Source organism: Silurus meridionalis, chromosome 17 (assembly GCF_014805685.1).
Source record: "Silurus meridionalis isolate SWU-2019-XX chromosome 17, ASM1480568v1, whole genome shotgun sequence".
Classification (NCBI taxonomy): Eukaryota; Metazoa; Chordata; class Actinopteri; order Siluriformes; family Siluridae; genus Silurus; species Silurus meridionalis.
In genome coordinates this window covers 1,259,446-1,278,174 of record NC_060900.1, presented here as the reverse complement: position 1 = coordinate 1,278,174, position 18,729 = coordinate 1,259,446, and the positions used below count along the sequence as shown (strand labels likewise).

Genomic DNA, 18,729 nt, shown 5'->3' with positions numbered 1-18,729 from the left:
TTGTGGTTACTGTTTGGGGAAGAATCTCACATGGCTGTAAAATGCTGGTATCCCAATACTTTTATCCATTTTTATTCATATACTGTATAGTTTTTATACACAATAGGGTCCTCAGATTTTCTGAAGCAGGAATGGAAGAAGAGGCAAGTTTTAAATTTACAGTTTAGTTCCAGACAAATTATTATGATTAATTATTAATATTAATATATTAGCACATCATTAGACAACATAACAACCCACAATATATATATATAAAATATTGTTTTTGTCATTTTATTTATTATTGTGGTTTGCTCCATTAGATTTATTAAAGTTGGTATTTTAGATATAAGTCCTACATGAATATCACACTTGAGAATACTGTAGAGTTTTTTTATTCTGTCATATAATCAACTTGCTTGTTTTGTGCGTATCAGCTGTCCTGGGGACATGAATTTACATTTTTAAGTAGTTTACATTCATCAAATTCACACTTTATTTAAAGCTGAAGAAGAAGATGTCAGTAAATCACACACACACACACACACACACACACACACACACACACACACACACACGTTCTTCCTCTCATATGTGCAGATAAGAAAAACAGATACACATAAATTAATAATTTCAGCAATTTGAAAATTTATTGAGGTTTATTTGAGTTTTTTTGTAGGCTTATCACTTATAACTTTATCATTTCACTTCAACAGATTTTATATCAGTTTTTGAGGAGAGAAAAAGGAGAAGAAGATTTGGAGTTGTAACACAGTGAGAGAGTTACACCTCTAGAACTGTCGAGAAACAAATACAAAAATACAAAATACGATTACGCAGCTTTTATCTTTAAAATATTTTCTAATATTAAATAAATTGAATAAGAACAGTAGCTAAAGGCATATAATGAAATTTAGATTGTAAACACTACATTCACAGTATAATGTTTAATCACTGAAAGCAATGGCATTATTAATGGCATTATTTTGGAATTTGTTCATTAAAAGAAGATTAATGTAGTGATTTGGCAGATTTTTATCAACATATTTGTCAGCACCTCATATAGAATATCATAAAAGATAATAAATGATTGATAAAGTAAACATTCGAGAGAAATTGAATCTTTATTAACATCAGATTATTGATTATTAAAATAAATCATGAAGACAAAAAGAAATTAAACACAACTAGTTACTGACTTTTGGTTAAAGGAAAGGTTTTGTTTTGTTCATAATTAAAATACACTCTGATGATTCCCATAAACATAATAAAACTGTAGGAAAAGCTCCGCTGCTCATGTCCAAACCCTCAGGCTGTACACGGAGACGTGTACTGTGTTGTCGCTCTCTCACCTTCAGAGAAAGAAGGAAAAACAGTCATCAGGATTTAATTCTCACATGAAGATGTGTCTCATATCACACATGCACTATGAGGCTTTGTGTAAAATCGCTTTGGACAATGAAATGAAGGTTACATACTGATCTCGTAGTAGTCATAAACCTTCACAACAGCTGGTTTCAGCTTCTCCACTAGAAACTCCTGAGTCATTGTGAGTTTGTACACCATCTCACGATCTTTTGTTAGCTAAAGCAGACGGAGATACGAAATAAAGAAACGTTTTTCACCACATACAAATGAAGAGTTGAATGGCGATAACACTGCACATCAACAGCTACAACACCAACAAGCTACTTTGTGTGATTTATTAGATAAAATGATCCTTTGATCAGCACTTGTTAGATGTAGAATTGTATCAATGTTTTATTGTATTGTGGATTTTTCAGCAGTCAGATGTAAAGCTGTAATTCATGGTTCTTTCCATAAACTTTGGTTTTCCAGAAACATTGTGATTTCTCTTTAAACTGATAATCTGCCTTTTGAACTTCAAGAGAAAGAGGAAAAGTGTGCTCGGTCTCTGGAAGGAACGTGACTAGGAGGAATCTGGAGGAAGGGAGGAAGAAGGATCAGATGCTGCTCTGTCAAACTCATGCTGGAGCTATTTATGATATTCTGCTCCATCAGCCTCTGGAGGGATCTTCGCTGGAGATGTTGCTTTCTTTTTGTCCTCAGCTTTTCTAGAAAGAACATGCCTGAGTGAACGCGTCCATCAGACTGTTGGGATTTGAGCATGTTCCCATTAGAAATATATTTTCAAACTAGAAGTCTTGTTTTTGTTTAAATGTAAACATGAAATGACCTGAATGTGGTGATGTTATAGACAAAAGCATTGTTTTTCATGTGTGTGTGTGTGTGTGTGTGTGTGTGTGTGTGTGTGTGTGTGTGTGAGAGAGAGATATAAGTTCTTACTCCACTCAGGTAGATGATTATGTTGCCCTCAGTTTGGTCCACACGTTTCATATTTCCTCGATTCAGCTGAAATAAAGATATGATCATTATGATGGTTCTGATGTTCAGAATAAAGTATGGCTCATCCACTTATGCCTGATACCAGATGTTCTAAATAAGTATATAAATATTAAGATCAATGTTCATGATATAGACGTGGAGTTAAAGGTTTTATTTACATCTGAAGGGCTGTTCACAAGCTGCACCGACGCCACGTCCACTGTGAATCCAGAAAGAGGCTGAACTTCAATAACCGCCATGTTGGTTTCCATGCATTTACCGTTATACCTGAAATTAAAGGAGCATTACCAACATTCTCTTCATTTATCCTGACATTTCTTTGTCTTAATTATTTTATCTTAAAGGCGTGTAAACTCTTGCATTAATTATATACTTATCTTTAACTAAAAATATTTCATAGACAATCTGGACAATTAGTTCAAGTTCTAGTTTATTTCTATTGCTGATGACGATGGACAGGATTAGAAATGAGTTTATTAGAGGGTCAGCGCAAGTATTACGTTTTGGAGGAAGGTGAGGAAGGTGAGATTGAGATAGTTTGGACATGTGCAGAGGAGGGACATGGGGTATATCAGTAGGGGAATGCTGAGGATGGAGCCACCAGGAAGGAGGAAAAGAGGAAGACCTAGGAGGAGGTTTATGGATGTGGTGAGGGAAGACATGCAGGTAGTTGGGTTGAAAGAGGCAGATGTAGAGGACAGGGTAACCAAAGGGAACCTCGTCTTCATTTTGGTGAAAATAATGTTACACTGCATATATTAATAGACACAGTTACTGTTTTATTTTATTTTCCACCGCATAGGTTATAGAATTACAGTAAAACTCACGTGACAGTAATGGTCAGTTCCAGAGATGGATTTGGCACCTTGCAGTTTCCAGATGCTGAGGCTGAGATGGTGAATGAAGATCGGTCAGGAGGAGGAGGGATGTTGTAGTGCACAGTGAACTAGAAATAAAAAATAAACAATAACAATACTAATTATCCAAAACTGGTCCTCTGATATCCTGTGTAATTTATGAAGGTTCAGTTCAGTTCACTCTTATTGTATAGAACTTTCCCAGTTATCATTGTCCTCAAGCAGCTTTACAGTAATAAAGATACTGTGGTAAAGTGTGAAGAGGTGATGTACAGACCTGAATGTACACACAGCCTTCACCTTCTACAGTGGTGTTATAATCTCCAGGAACCTCATCCAGGTAACTTTCCTGATACAGCAGCCTGTTACTCTGATTGATGTTAAACGTGGTAATCAGCCCTGATGATGATGTTATAACAACAGTAATACTTCCAGCTGGACTGTATGAGGCAAGACTGTATTTTGCCAGAGCCTGAAGAGCCACCACAGTGTCCTAGATGATGGGAAATAGTAAAAAAGAATCAAAAGTAACCTGTTAATGTACAGTGTCCAGAAATATATGCCATTAATTTAAGTTTATTTTAAAAACAGATGTAACTTGATATATGTTCTGTGTATATCACTACTCCTCGTGATCTTATCATGTTAAAATGTGGCCATCACAATGTTCATAAATAACATTTTGGGTCAAGAGTATATTTGATGTGCGGTCATAGTGCTCTTGTGACCTCTGGCAGCCCTCCACTGTCTTGAGTTACCATAGTGGTCTACCATGATGGCATGAAAACAAACCCCAAACCCAGATTATCCAGGGTTAGCGGGAGGTGAAACCCCATCTAGAGTCTGACTTAAATGTAGCTTGTTAATGGAATAAATTTATATTCTGGAAAAATGAGCACTTTTAAAAGTGTGAGGTTGATTTGTACCTGTGTAGATGCGAAGCCTCCGTAGGCGTTCTGTTGTTGAGAAATCCAGCGGACGATGCTGGCACAGTAACCCAAATCAAACCCGGACATCTCGGGTCCAGACATCAGAGCCAGAAGCACATATGAAGTCATTTCTACTTCCAAAGAGTCCGTCATTGACCCATCATCTGTTCTGCTCCAGTGCCTTCCACCTCCTGAGGGAGATTTTAGACACACATTAAAGTTATTGACTCATTTTTCTCTAACGAGAACTAAACCTCCACATTATACATCAAAATCATTTCAATCAAACGATCATCTCCTAAATAATCAATACACTGTTCCTGGTAAGTGCCACGTACTGACAACAAACTTCAACACAAAAACACTGGCCAACACACAGTAATATCAGAAGCAGCACACACACCTGAAATGATGGCCTTTGAATCCAAGTCTGAGATGAGTGTGTCTATCATCACCTGATCCCCAGCAAGGGTGAAGGTGTAGAAGAGTAGAGCCTTGGCGTAGTTGGAGTTCACCTGAGTGTATGCATTCCTCAGGCATGTTAGACTGTTGGCCACGACAGGATCCTGCAAAATGTAGCTTAATTATTCAGTGACCTTGACTATAATCTTAAGGTCAACATACTTGCATACATCCAACTTCAGTTTACTCACTGTGATTGAATAACTGAGTTCCAGCATTGAAGCCGTGATGTATGCGGTAAGGGTCACCTCATCATTGACTCCTCCCTAAAAGAGAGAGAGAGAGAGAGAGAGAGAGAGAGAGAGAGAGAGAGAGAGAGATAAAGAGAGAGAGAGGATTATGACAAGAGTTATTAATGTGGTGGAAAATTCACTAAAGATTAATGGAAGGAGTCTCCAGTGTCAGTTATTTTTTTAATGACATTTAAGTCAGAAGATTTTTTGTTGTTTCTTAGTAAAATGACAGCCTGCATACTTCATTAATGAATATTAAATACCACTATAAAGAAATACAGAATCTCAAATAAATATAACAAAGTAATTGATGCTACATTGCAGTGTCATAAGAACAATAAAATGCTTTCTGGGACAAACTGTTATTAAGACTGGTCTCCTGACCTTCATGTCACTGTGGAAGAGTTGTCCCACTGAAGCAAAGCATCCGTTAGCCGTCTGCTGCTGGCCGAGCCAAGTCTTCGCCTGATCCACGAACACCTGGTCTACAAAGATGTATTTCTTTGCTTTCCCAAAAGATTTCATCACGAAAGCCGTCAGCCTGAAAACAATCATGATCATGAACTCTATTTGTAAGGTAAAAAACACAAAGCAGGACATCTTGTGCATGTTTACTTTTAGTCTTCAGATAAATATTTCCATAATAAGGCTTCATTTATTGGGGCTTTTTTTATATACATATACATTTGTTTACTTATTTGAGTCTTTTTTTTTTTTTCTTTTGTTTGATTTCTCTGCAACTCACCATGTGTTGCCTGATGGGTCGCTCATCCCAAAAGCACTGTAAGATCCATCATTGTGTTTATAGCTCAGTTCTCGCTGGTATCCTGTGCAGGAGATTAGACATGCAAAATATTGTTAGCATTGATATTTGTTTAAATCTCCTAAAACCAGACATGCTATTTACTCTTACAGCTATTCAACTCACAACCTTCTAATTAGAAGTCCAGCATTGTAACCAGTAAACTTCCCGTTATCCTGAGTACTCTATGGTACTCCATACCATTTCTTCAGTGTTTCATACATAGCTGATGTCCTCATCTACACATTTATAATTTGCATGTACAAGCTTTCATTTTGTGCACATACTGTAATCCTTAAACCTACAGTAATACAGAGATGTTCTTTTTTCTAAAGAGTTCTCACCGCTCACAAGGTAGGTATCTGCTGTGCTCCTGATTGCAGGTGTGAGCTGGTTGGTGCTCTCCAGATACTCCAGGATAAAGATGTTGGGGGCAAAACGCAGCATGTTCTGCTCTCCACAACCGGACGGCATTGCCAGGAGACTCGCCAGGTTTTTTAACGATCGGCCCATAAGATCTCCTGCAGAGAGGAAATGTTAAGATGTGTTAAGAAGTGTTATTATAAGAATGTTTACAAATGGAGTTCAGAGTTATTTGGGTTGTCTGAGAGAACATAAAAAAATCTAATTCTTGTATTTGAATGGGAAATGATTGATCATTTAAATAGAATAATAATAAAAGTTATTGATAACATCAACTCACCCAGGACAGAGACTGAGGCTGTGGCTGAACCTTCTACAAATATGTCAGGCAGGGACAATGAGATCGTTTTCTTAATTGCATTACCTAACAGAGAAACAGAAACAAGGAAAAAACATGGTCTAAACTGATGTGAATCACTGAAACCACAAATTGTACTGAACTGACACTTCAAGAATGCAATCAGGGATACCTGCTCTAGCAAAAATTATGAAACCTGTTCAAGAGCCCCACCTCTGCAATTCCGTTTTGGCCCAAATACAAACAAAACTGATCAATCAATAAATAAAATCCTCAGTTTTAAATAGGCTTTTAAATTTTTTTATTATTATTATTATTTTTTTACTAAACACTTTCTTCACTGTAATCTATACTGTTGTATATGCTCTGTACAGTATATAGAAGGTGAAAGAAAAAAGGTGTGTGTCTGACCTGATGGACAGAGAAGCTCATTGTAGCTTTTAGACTGTTTGGTTCCTTCAGCCTGAAAATGGCAGCAAAATACAAATATATATTTTTATCAATAATTTACAGTTAAAAATTCACAAATGTGAGTTACATTTGTATGACACCTGTATTGAGACCCTGAGCACAACAAAGAGAAGCTGCTCCAAACACAACTGCTGGTGCTGAATGGACAGCGCTGGTTCAGCACTACTGGGTGGAAAGCTGGGAAACACATAGAAGAACACTGGGGCGGAGAAGTAGTGCACATCTGGTGTCAGATACTCAGTGCAGCAGCTCCTCACTGGGTTTGGAGAAGGCTGGAGGATATAAAAGGGTGCTGGGAAGGCAACAAGGAGCGGAAGTCTAAGCACTCTGCTAGCGTAGCATTAGTGGTCCAGGATGCGGCAGCGGAAGCGATGCATTCATCCTTCTGTCCGCAGCTCCAGCGACCGTTTCCTGACTTCCCCATAACTGCTAGACTTCACACTCCACTCCACATTTAACACACTCCCAAGTTTCACACTAATTAAAAAGCACGCCTAAAAGCACAACTTCTGTGTCTGGTGTCCTGTATTCAGCCCCTCGTACGGCGAGTCGCTACTTGAATCTAATGTATTTCTTAAATGGTCTGGATGCAAATCATGAAAACAATAATAATTAATAATAATAACGTAATAATTACCAGAACTTGCAGCATTTTAATGACAGAATCGATGCGTCCTTTCTCTGGTACAGTAACTGCATTTCCTCCACACAGCAGAGATGACTGCATGGCCTCCGCTGTCACTTTGATGCTTACTTGCCCTATAACAAACACACACACACACACACACACACACACACACACACACACACACACACACACACACACACACACACATATTTGTTTTAAAGGTAAAACATATACATAACACGAATAAGGTCAAGTTCCCATTCTAGCACTTTCAGTGAGCTTTAAGATTTAAAGTCTGATGTACCGAGCACCAGTGGAGTGATGGTCCAGGTGAAGGTCCAGTTTTCATCAGCACACAGACATTTTGTGTAAACGCAGTCTTTACAGGGTTTTGCTGCAAACTGTTTCGAGTTATCCAAAGTCACCTTCACCTTTAACACAAAGTTTTTTTTTTGCTTCAGTTAGATGCAAATGAAACCAACTTTTTCTTCTGCTGATTCAAGGACCAGCTGTAGGATCAGTGCTAATACATGCTTAAATAACACTAGAAGTCAGGAGATGATGTAAAACACTAAAGAATGGTGTGTTCTTCAGGATAAATGGAGTATGTTAATCATTGGTCTTTGGAATCCAGCGTGATCTGCAGTTAGCATCATTAGGAAAATGAATGTGATTCAAAAGGTCAGATTTGTTGCTATTAAAATGCATGGTTTGAGAAAAATAATGAGTAGACAAAACATCTGAGCTCACCATCATACAGCTTGTGATGTAATTGAAAACAGTGACTTTGAGCAAGAAAACTTCTCCTCGGATGACGGAGCTCGGCATGTTGAGGCTCACAAAGAAAGGCTGGAAAACCGTGAGCGCGGTTTTTGGGGCGACTCCAAACCCGACGGATGATGTACAGAATGCTCCAGCCTGCCACGTCGTGATCGAGTCCGGCGTGGTTTTATCAACGTTCAGCACGCCGGATGGACTGTAGAAGAAATAACAGCCAATTAATAATACAGACTGAGGAAAATTTTTTAAAAGTTCCTCATAGTAACACACACCTGACTGAGACGAGATCCCAAATCCACGTCTCTGGGAAAAATTTGCGGATGGTAACAACCGGTTGGTTGAACTTGCCAGCTGTTGAACTGAAGCAGCTGTTGTAGTAGCTGTAGAAGCTTCAGTGGTCATGAGCATTGGTACAGCTGTGCCTTCTGCAACTGGTGCTAAATTTAGATGTACAGCAAGGTTTATAAATATTTGTACATTGACATAGTTTCTGTTATTTCACTGTCTAGAGTTAAAAGTAATTAATAAAAAGTACAGACTTTTAGCTTTAAGGGTACCTCCAGTGCAGTACCTCCAAACTGGGTGAATGGTGTAGTTTCCTATCTAATGAAGCAAATTTAACTGGACATTTTGCTGGTCAGATGCATTCTGTTCCTTTATTATTATTTAACTTTCGCTATTGTTATGAGGGTTTGTCATGTCTGTGTCAAAGTAGGAATAAAGTAAATGAAGAGTAGATGCCACCTGAGAAAATACAGAGGGCTTCTTAAAGTAAACCACTGCCTCAAAAACAGGTTTGACAGAAGACAAGAATACAGTTTCAAAATATCTATAAAACCGTGTAATGTTGATGTACTGAGGAAACAAAGATCAATAAATACTGTGAGGGAAAGGACTGCTCATGAACCAAAGCATACCACCTTATATTATAGTGTACTGTAGGCATGTATGGCAAAACCAGTGTTATGCAGTGTACAGGGCTTTATTATCTGCTCATATTTAGCCAAAACTTCAAAATCCAGTGGCCAAATCAATCATCCAACCGAATCCGATCGAGCTACAAGCTAAAGCTTAAATTGAGGACAAAACACCACAAAAACAAGCAGGAAGTGAAGACAGTATGAGGTTTATGGATGTGGTGAGGGAAGACATGCAGGTAGTTGAGTTGAAAGAGGCAGATGTAGAGGAGTGGAGACCCCTAATGGGAGAAGCCGAAAGAAGAAGAAGAAGAGAAGAAGAAGAAAAGAAGAAGAAGAAGAAGAAGAAGAAGAAGAAGAAGAAGAAGAAGAAGAGGTGAAGACAGAATGAGTTAAGGCCTGGAATCACTTAGGATGAAACCCAGTGTCTGTTTATGGCACTAAACACCAAATATGTTTAAAGCTGAACTTAGAGTTTAAACTTTAAACTCACATTCATATCTAATTTTAATTCCACAATGTAATGGAATAAAAATTCAACAACGAATGTGATCTTAAAGTTCAAACTCTAAGACAACTTGAATATCAATTGCTTTGTCAATATCTAAATATTTCTCGAAGATGGAGTAATTACTTACCACCCAAAAACATGAAATTGTTAATGCACTCTGAAGGTTTTTTTATATTCGCATTGGTGAGAATCTTGATTCCGACATCCTGAGAGAAACAGTGGAACACATGATTTTTTCCATGTTTAAAAATAAAAAGTTTATCACCACAAAATAAACACACCTCTACATTTATAATATCCCTTATAACAAATCTACACATTATTAAATATAACATTGATATAACAAAATATCTCAATTGACCTCTTGTTTTCTACCCAATAATTATCCTACACTAAATTACTAACTAGAACAGAATGATATCGTACTTTAAAGATGTTGTACACGTCCACTTTTACAGAGCTTGGAAAAAAAGCTAACGATCTTGGTGCCAGTTCTGCAAATGGAATTGTCCCGAAGAATGGGTTCCCCCAGCAGGGGAAAGAATCTTCTTCATTTATATTGTATGGATATCCTGATAACATCTGTAGAGGCAGCATGTTGAACACCTGGAATAAAAGTGTATGACATCATTACTCATTAGAACAGACACTATGATTGCACTATGATGAGTCCTAAATACATGTATATGTGTGTAATATGAATTAATTCATTTCTTTTTTTCTTTTTTTTTTTGAGGTGGTGGTGATATTTGTGCATTCAGCTACAGCCTGGGCTGAAGTCCATGATGGGTTTGTTTGAGTATTCTAGAGACTGCTGAGCTCCTGTGCAAACTGCTAGGATCTTCATGCTAATCATTAACAGAGTTTACACAGAATAGTGTAAAAAAAATAAAAATAAAAAATCCTAAGATGTCTGCATGCTAAACACCCTGTTGATGATCAGAAAAGGACCAGGCTGGGTTCAGCTGGTTTATAATGGCTCAAATAATCACTATTTACCACCATGATGAACAAAATCGATTGTACATCAGATAAATTAAACCCTGAGTTGATGAACTACAACAAAAGAAGACCACAACAAAAATCCCTTCTGTCAGCCAGGAACTAGAGGATGAGGATATTATGGGCACTGATTAACTGAAGCTGGACAGTCGAGTAAAGGGAGAAAGATGAAATGTTTTTTTCCTTCAGATGTCTAATCTCAGTGAGTCCGTGCCCTGGAGAGCTTGAGGTTTTACATTCTTGTCATTCTTGTCTTGTTCATGCTTTGATGTGTTGTGTGAAATAAGATGTTTTTCTCCTTACCAAAGCTGCTAAAAGTGATTGATTGAGTTACTACACCTTAGCTGGCAGCTAATAGAATGCAGATTCAATGTTTTTTTTTTTTTACCTAAGAAATGTTTTTATTGACCCACACTGTGTGGACAGGAAGCCATGTGCATGTATTATTTTTAAGCTTTGCTTAGACCAATCCCACTTCTTAAAGTCAAAACCACAAACACATTTAAAATGAGCCTAATGACTGAATGCAGAACATTTGATCAGTTGAAACGTACAGATTCGATGTTGAGTTCACTTTCTGGTTGCAGCAGCAGCAGACTCTGATCTATTGCCCTCACTGAACACAGCGAACCTGGAGCAGCTTTCAGCATCATTGATATTTGATGAGCAGGAAGTTCTGTAGTAGCAGAAAATTTTAGAGACACCTGGAAAAACAAATCAAAATTAAAACAATTAATTAATTAATTTTACAGAAATAAACAAACAACCAATACGTGTTCATTATTTAAAAACAAACGCACTATTTTACTCATAATTTAGTAGAAACGTTTTGGGACACCTGACCTTTCCTGCTATATGTGGTTCTTCTCCAAACAGTTACCACAAACCCGGAGGCACTCCATTGTACAAAACATCTTTCAATGCGGTCTAATAAAAGTTTGTGTTTACTTGAACTTGGAAACCCAAAACCTGTTCCAGCTCCTGTGCACAAAGCCAGCTCCATGAAGATCTGCTTTACATGGTTTAGAGAGGAAGATCTGCTGTAGAGCTCTGATCTCAACCCTGCTGAACACCTTTGTGATGAAAGTGAATGCTGACTGAACCCCAGGTCTCATCACCTTCTCACCTTCATCAGTACCTGGTTGTACTCACACTCTTGTGGCTGATGAACACAAATCTCCACAAGCACACTTGAAAATCTAGTGAAACATCTTCCCAGAAGATTGGAGGGTATTAGAGGAGCAAATTGGGACTGCAAACTGTTGGTGATTTAGTGTATCTATAGGCTTTTTTGTTCGTTTTTTTGACTTTACAATATGGCTGTTTATTTTAATATTTAATAACTTGACGATGTATCATTTTTATTACCTTCTAAACAAACAAGCTTTATTAAACTCAAACTGGAGCTCAACCAGGGTTCACGGTCATAGCTCTTACTAACGTCCTACTTGAACATCTAGGTTGGATTAGGTAGAATCATAGTTATTTTGAACTTCTTACATTTGAGAATAATTCAAACTGCTGGGCTCTTAGTAACCTTCTAAGTGTTCTACGTGTTTTTGTAGCCATCCACAATCATGCCATTGAGATCTGCAGCCAGATCCTTTTATATGGTTTGGTTTTTCACTCTGATATGCCTTTCAGTTGTTAAATCTTATATAAACCATTATGTGCTTTTTGAATGATATCAAATCAATCGAATTTGCCACAGGTGGAGTCAAATCCGACTGTAGAAACATCACAAAGATTCTTTAGAAAACGATGGAAGGCACCTGAGCTACATTTCAAGTGTCACTAACAAAGGGTGTGAACATCTTGATATCAAGTTCAGATCATAACTTTGTGTTAGTCATCAGTCTAATCATTCTAAAATTCATCTTAATCCTCAAACCTGCTTGTATGGAAAAGTGTCCTCTTCATGTATCTATTTGAAAAAGGTCACTTAATTGACAGGTAAACCTCGTTATCCAATCTTAAATAAAAAAGTGAGTTAATTTCTGACCTTGTTAGCCAAACACAGCTGGATGGGATAATTCATGCTGTCTGCCACAACTTGGCCATTGTGAAGGACCATGTAGATGACCACTTGAGCAATCGGAGTCATCTTTAACATCTTCTGCAGAGTGATGGTCAGCTCACCCTTGTGCTCTACTATAAAACAGAAAAACAGATTCATTTAACAGGGGTGAGAACATAATGATAATAATAATAATAATAATAATAATAATAATAATAATAATAATAATAATAATGATAATAATAATAATAATAATAATAATAATAATAGTAATAATAATAATAGTAATAATAATAATAATAATAATAATAATAATAATAATAATAATAATAATAGTAATAATAATAATAGTAATAATAATAATAATAATAATAATAATAATAATTATTATTATTATTATTATAATAATAATTGCAAATAATAATACTTTCTACATAACTAATGTAACATTTTTATATTAATACATTGGTTTAACAGTTTTTCTGTAGTTAATATGTGATAATAATAAACCTGATGCAGGATTGATGTATTGTATGATACGTCCCTGCTGAACCAAATGCCCTTTATTCATCACCTGGACACAGTCAAATTAAAATGAATAAATGATTTATTAAGCATAAAGTATTTGATAACATTACAAGATGTGCGTTTTGAAGTAGGTTCTCATATTCAGTTAAACTCCTGCAAACACATTTAAAGTAAATGATTGGAGAAACGTTACTTTTCATGGTGCAATGATTCGTGATTCAATTCTCATGTTTTAATTTTCGACTAAAAACCAGACCCACCATATAGGAGAAGGTTATGGTCTTCTGGCGTAGTTTGAGTGCAGTTTGCTGTATTAGATACTGAGCTTTGATGACAGCGTTTTTGTTACAGCTGAAAGGAGTTGAGATGCTCTGCAACTGAACAAAGTTCTGGCTCTTGGAATAAAACGGCTGGAGCCAGAGGTAAGCTGAGGGGTAGTACGGCGTCAGCTTATTTGCAATGTATACAAATGGTCTGTTAGTTGTTTCATACTGGGCCTGTGCAAAGAAACAAAAATAAGAAAAAATGTATCAGGTATGGGCATGACAGCCACAAGGAGGACCGATCAGGTATAACATTATGACCTTATAACATTCTAAAGTGAAAAACACTGATGATCTTCATCATGGCACCTGTTAGTGGGTGGATTTATTTATTAGGCAGCAGGTGAACATTTTGTCCTCAAAGTTGATGTTAGAAGCAGGAAAAATGGGCGAGTGTAAGGATTTGAGTGAGTTTCACAAATTGTGACGTCTAGACGTCTGGGTCAGAGCCTCTTCAAAACTGGTCTGCAGTGGTCAGTATCTATCAAAGGTGGTCCAAGGAAGGAACAGTGGTAAACCGAGGCTCATTGATGTACATGAGGAGCGAAGGCTGGTCCGTGTGGTCTGATTAAACAGACGAGCTCCTGTAGCTCAAGCTGCTGAAGAAGTTCATGCTGTTAATACTCAAAGTGTTACGACTGTTTTGTCAGGAGAAGAGGACCAACACAATATTAGGCAGGTGGTCATAATGTTATGGCTGATCGATGTGTATTTATACACACACACACACACACGCACACACACACATAGAGCTGAAGACCTCACCCACCTCTAAAGTTACTGACTGTGAACCCCACATATCAGTGTTCAGGGTTAACTCGATGATCCCTTGATCATTTGTCACCAGCTTCTGGACTGAATTTGTACCGCCATAATTTGCAGTCAGATACACAACTTTCTTTCTCAGAGGATTGGATTTGGGGTCAGTCACTTTAATCTAATGAAGAAGACAAAAAGATCAGAAAACGATGTCAAAAAACATCTAACCAGTTAATCTATCATAAAGAGAAGATGACCGTGACGTCATACTGCTATTGAATAAAAAGTAGACTATATACTGCACATTACATTTTAAACTGACAGTAATTTAGAATAAGCATCAATAAGATAATTACTTTTCCATTATATTTCATTTTGGGCTTAAATACTGTCGGTGAATCTTCAAATGAAAGCGTGACCATACTAGATGTTATTGAAGAACTGCTTGAACCTGTCAGAATCACTCCTGGAGAAAAAACACAGCATTCAGACACAGAGAAATGTAAAGTTAGAGTTTAAATGGAGCTACAAATCGAACAGGTTTACAATTTTATTCTACAAACAATCAGCAAGTTTCGATACGTTCCTTGTTACGTGTTAATTTCATTCTGTTTGCAACAATTGGTCCAAATAAACAAAACAAAGCAATTTTAATAATATCAAAGTAAAGTTAAAAGTATGTCATGCATTTATATAATAATAATTGTTTTAATAACAGTCTCTAACCAGTTCCTTGTTCTTCTAGTTCACACTGAGCAGTGATTGAAGACTCATAACGTGAATCGGTTATTGCAAAATCTTTCAGATTTAGGATGCGTTGTCCACAGCCCGTCTTGTCGGTCTAAAAAAAAATAATAAAGTGTAAACATATCAAGAAAAAAACTCATCAGGAAAGTAATCGTCCCTCAATTTTGAAATGCTGAGAAAGACTTGAAAATAATCATGTGTATGAAATTGTTTACAGAACTGAATAACAGAACATTAGTGATGTAAATGTTTAGTGTTTTTTAAGGTTTTCTGCAGATTTAATCATAAAGATTACTAACCATCATTTTATATTTCTTGCAGATGTCTGGTGTTGCTGTGAATCCTGGTGGAAGCCACCAGTATCTGTAGCTGTTATGGCACACGGTGGCCTTCACCATCCCATTCACTGGTTTCCCGTATGTGTATCTGTGAAGAATGGAAGAGATTATGGACGATTATGACGGATTTTAAATGTCAAACTTCTGGGCTTTAATAAGTTGCAGTTGTATTGAAGCGATGAAACAGAATTCTCACTTTGCACAGACTTTCAGCGTAGCGTACGTGTCCAGGATGGTTATGATCGGAGGAAGTTGGACCGTGATTTCAAAAGTTGGCAGAACTGTAACAGATGGTGGCGCGTTGATTTTAATAGAAATGTAACCATGTGTTTTTATGCATTTTACATTTCGTCCATTTTGATGCTTTCACTGTGTTAAATGCTCTCACATAAAGTATGTTTTTATATGAGATCAGAATATTTCCTTTAGACACCATGATTACATGTAGAATTCTAACGGCTGCTTCAGTGCTCCATAACAAAGCATTCCCTGATCAGAGGAAGCTCCAAGAAACAGCAGAAGAACCTTTTTTTTTTTACCCAGTGGGCTGAATGAGTTCCTCTGCTCCCTCACTGCTCACATGCTCTTCTTATTGATGCCTCCAGTGAGAAACCTTGTCTTGTAACAGCACATGCAATTATCTAGGATTTTAGTGGTATTTTTCTAGTCTTAATGATTTGAAATAGATTTTGTCACTCGCAGTCTATTATGAGTATCGTTACAGTGGGGTCTAAATAAATAAATGCATTGTAACGATGCAGCTTTCAGCAGAGTGATGTACTAAAATGATAGCTATCTGTGTGGTGGTCCTAAAGCAATGTAGACTTTATGAATACTTGGAGAAGATATGGCAGGACAGGTGGCCTGATTTTAGTTAATCAGTGACAATCCAAGTCCAAGTCAAGGAGCAGAAAAACAGCAACCATTTAGGCCAAAATCATTCTTCCTTCTATCTCCAAGATTCTGTTGTAGCACAGCAGTTTTGCTAAAAACCTCCAAAGGAATAAATGTGTATTGTAGAAGTCAGGATTTTAATCAGAGCACTGATACAGCACTGATTAATGTGTTAAATATCCGATTAGTTGTTGTAGAGATCTAATAACCTGTAAGTTCTCACATTTCTCTGAAAAGAAATGCCTTAATATGTATAAAGTCTATATTTTGTTAGTTTTGCATTAGTAAATTAGTAATAAATACAAATTACATTTAGTAAAGAATAATTAGAACCATTGAATTCCAAAAAAATGTAAATTCAAGCTGATATTTACAATAAAACTAAACTAATAATGTCGCCTACATGAAATAAAATGTTCACGAATATTCTCAAGAACCCTTTTTATAGTCACATTTACTGAGCTTGTTATTTTGTCCTACATTTTATAATATTATAAAACATTTGATCATAAATATAAATCATAAAGAAAATAACTGAGTTAAATTATTTCAGTTTTCACCATAATATAAGGATTAAAAGCAGATTATTGTACATACAGGAGACTAAACTTTAAAGATAAACCGGGTCTGTCTCTACCGTAGTCCTTGACTTGGAAGCTTTGTATAAGTGCTGTGTTTTTCTTGTCCCAGGCTGTAATGCTATAAACTCCTTTCATGGCCTCGGAGTTAATGGGGTACGACAGATCCACGATTCCGCTGTGAGTGGCGACGTTCAGCCACTGACCGATGCGGTTTGAGTTTGGATCCTGAGAAAAATATATACATAAAGATCAATTATCACCAAATAACATGTTTCAGTGTTTTAAAGGGAAAGTGTGTGTGTTAAATCTGTCACATGGGACTGTACCTGCACTTCTATTAGAGGAAACTGAAACAAAAAAGACAGAAAAGCTCTTAGAATCACATTAAACCTAAAGTAAAAGTATATTAGCGACATCTATTAATCTTATATTCATAAATCATCACAATACATTTGTAATTTTAATAGAAAAAAAGTTTTGTTGGTTAAATAACTTGATTATGATGATTGATAAATATTCCTAGTGATTTCTGGATGAGGAGCGAAATTTTCCAACCGTTTGTTGGTAGGTGAGGAAATTGGTATCCAGGGAGACGATGCGAAACTTCACTGCGGGAGAAAGAATACATATTTATATAATGCTTGTGCATTTCTATTCGAACTTGTTTTTTAATACACAAACAATAGCTGAATGCAGAAGGTCACATGACAGGGAATCCCATCTGAAGCCCCCTGGTTCAGACAGTGTTACCTGTTTGTCCTGGTTTGTAGATGGGTTTGTCCGTCTGAATCATGGCCAGTTTTGTTGAAGGATAGATGAGGATTTTTGTTTCTTTGTTTAGAGTTGATTTGAGCCCAATAATATGAATATATATAGTTGCCACTGTTTCCACAGTTACAACAGGAACCTGTTAGAAACAAACAAAAACTGCTACTACTACTAATAATAATGCATTTTTATTTAAACTTTTTATTTTTATATCAAAATTTGTTTTAATGATTATTATTATCATTATTATTATTATTATCATTATTATTATTATTATTATTATTATTATTATTATTATTATTATTATTATTATTATTAAAAATGACCTGGAATGAGACACATCTATAGTATTCTTGGTTTATAAACTTTTCCTTCAGAATGGGGACGCCCCTTTGGTTACAGTCGAGTCGCACGCCTATAGAAACAGGTCCAAGAGGGTTGACGGTGAGACAGAGCGTCTCCATAGTCCCAGTTTCAGCCTGTGAGGTCACAGCCAACAGGTAAACACTGAGAGGAGATAGAAATGGAAAAGCAAGTGAGGCAACAGAACTGTAGCTCCCTCGTTAGATTCACCAGTGATGACCATCATGAATTATATCATTTATTACTGAGAGTGAAGCAAAAAACGGCGAACTGAAAGATCATTTTTATTTACAAATTCACTTTATCAGAAAAACCGTGTACTAGACATTATAAATGCTGTTTGCACTCCTGTGTTACATTATTTCTACCGTATATTTTGCATATTATTATATAAGTAGCATTTGATATCTGTTTAGTCGCCCGAAGGTCATTGGAGCATGAAGTGGAAAATAGGTGTATTTTTTTCATGATTGTTGGTTTGAAGCAAAAAAAATAACTATAGACACAAATATGGAATATATTATGTAGAATATAGACGCAATATACATACAATATATTTATAATCTAATAAGCACAGGGTCATTATTTGGTCTGCAGCTTTATATTATTATAAGATTAATATACGATTATGAGACTTTATGAGGTCACCAGCAAAAAATGGTGATTTGTATTTGTTTTTAAATAAATCGTGACAAATTTGTTGCACGTTAAAGAAACCTTTTCACACATTTTTATCTATGAAACATTCATGA

At 36.4% G+C, this 18,729-nt stretch overlaps 1 protein-coding gene across 1 annotated transcript; it reads right to left on the bottom strand.

The window, feature by feature from the left end:
• Window positions 1–1,257: 1,257 nt before the first annotated feature.
• Window positions 1,258–18,078, bottom strand: LOC124399733 (alpha-2-macroglobulin-like protein 1). The gene is made up of 33 exons (XM_046870881.1): window positions 17,941–18,078; window positions 17,597–17,753; window positions 17,402–17,454; window positions 17,173–17,193; window positions 16,903–17,071; window positions 15,568–15,652; window positions 15,333–15,459; window positions 15,013–15,127; window positions 14,643–14,752; window positions 14,297–14,464; window positions 13,461–13,701; window positions 12,662–12,810; window positions 11,214–11,363; window positions 10,084–10,263; window positions 9,781–9,863; window positions 8,502–8,618; window positions 8,200–8,425; window positions 7,754–7,880; window positions 7,459–7,580; window positions 6,762–6,813; window positions 6,333–6,416; window positions 5,974–6,150; window positions 5,573–5,654; window positions 5,212–5,368; window positions 4,786–4,860; window positions 4,536–4,698; window positions 4,130–4,323; window positions 3,481–3,696; window positions 3,174–3,292; window positions 2,505–2,613; window positions 2,287–2,352; window positions 1,458–1,563; window positions 1,258–1,331 (listed from the first exon to the last, which is right to left on the bottom strand). Exons 1-33 carry the CDS (start codon window positions 18,076–18,078, stop codon window positions 1,288–1,290), a joined length of 4,182 nt encoding a protein of 1,393 aa, XP_046726837.1. The 3' UTR covers window positions 1,258–1,287.
• Window positions 18,079–18,729: the final 651 nt, after the last annotated feature.

Coding starts and splice junctions, on each gene's coding strand:
- LOC124399733 (XM_046870881.1), bottom strand. CDS start 18,078: ATGGAGACGCTCTGTCTCACCGTCAACCCTCTTGGACCTGTTTCTATA. Junction 7,881..8,199: donor ACATCACAAGCTGTATGATG/GTGAGCTCAGAT, acceptor TTTGTGTTAAAG/GTGAAGGTGACTTTGGATAA. Junction 7,581..7,753: donor CATCACTCCACTGGTGCTCG/GTACATCAGACT, acceptor TGTTTGTTATAG/GGCAAGTAAGCATCAAAGTG.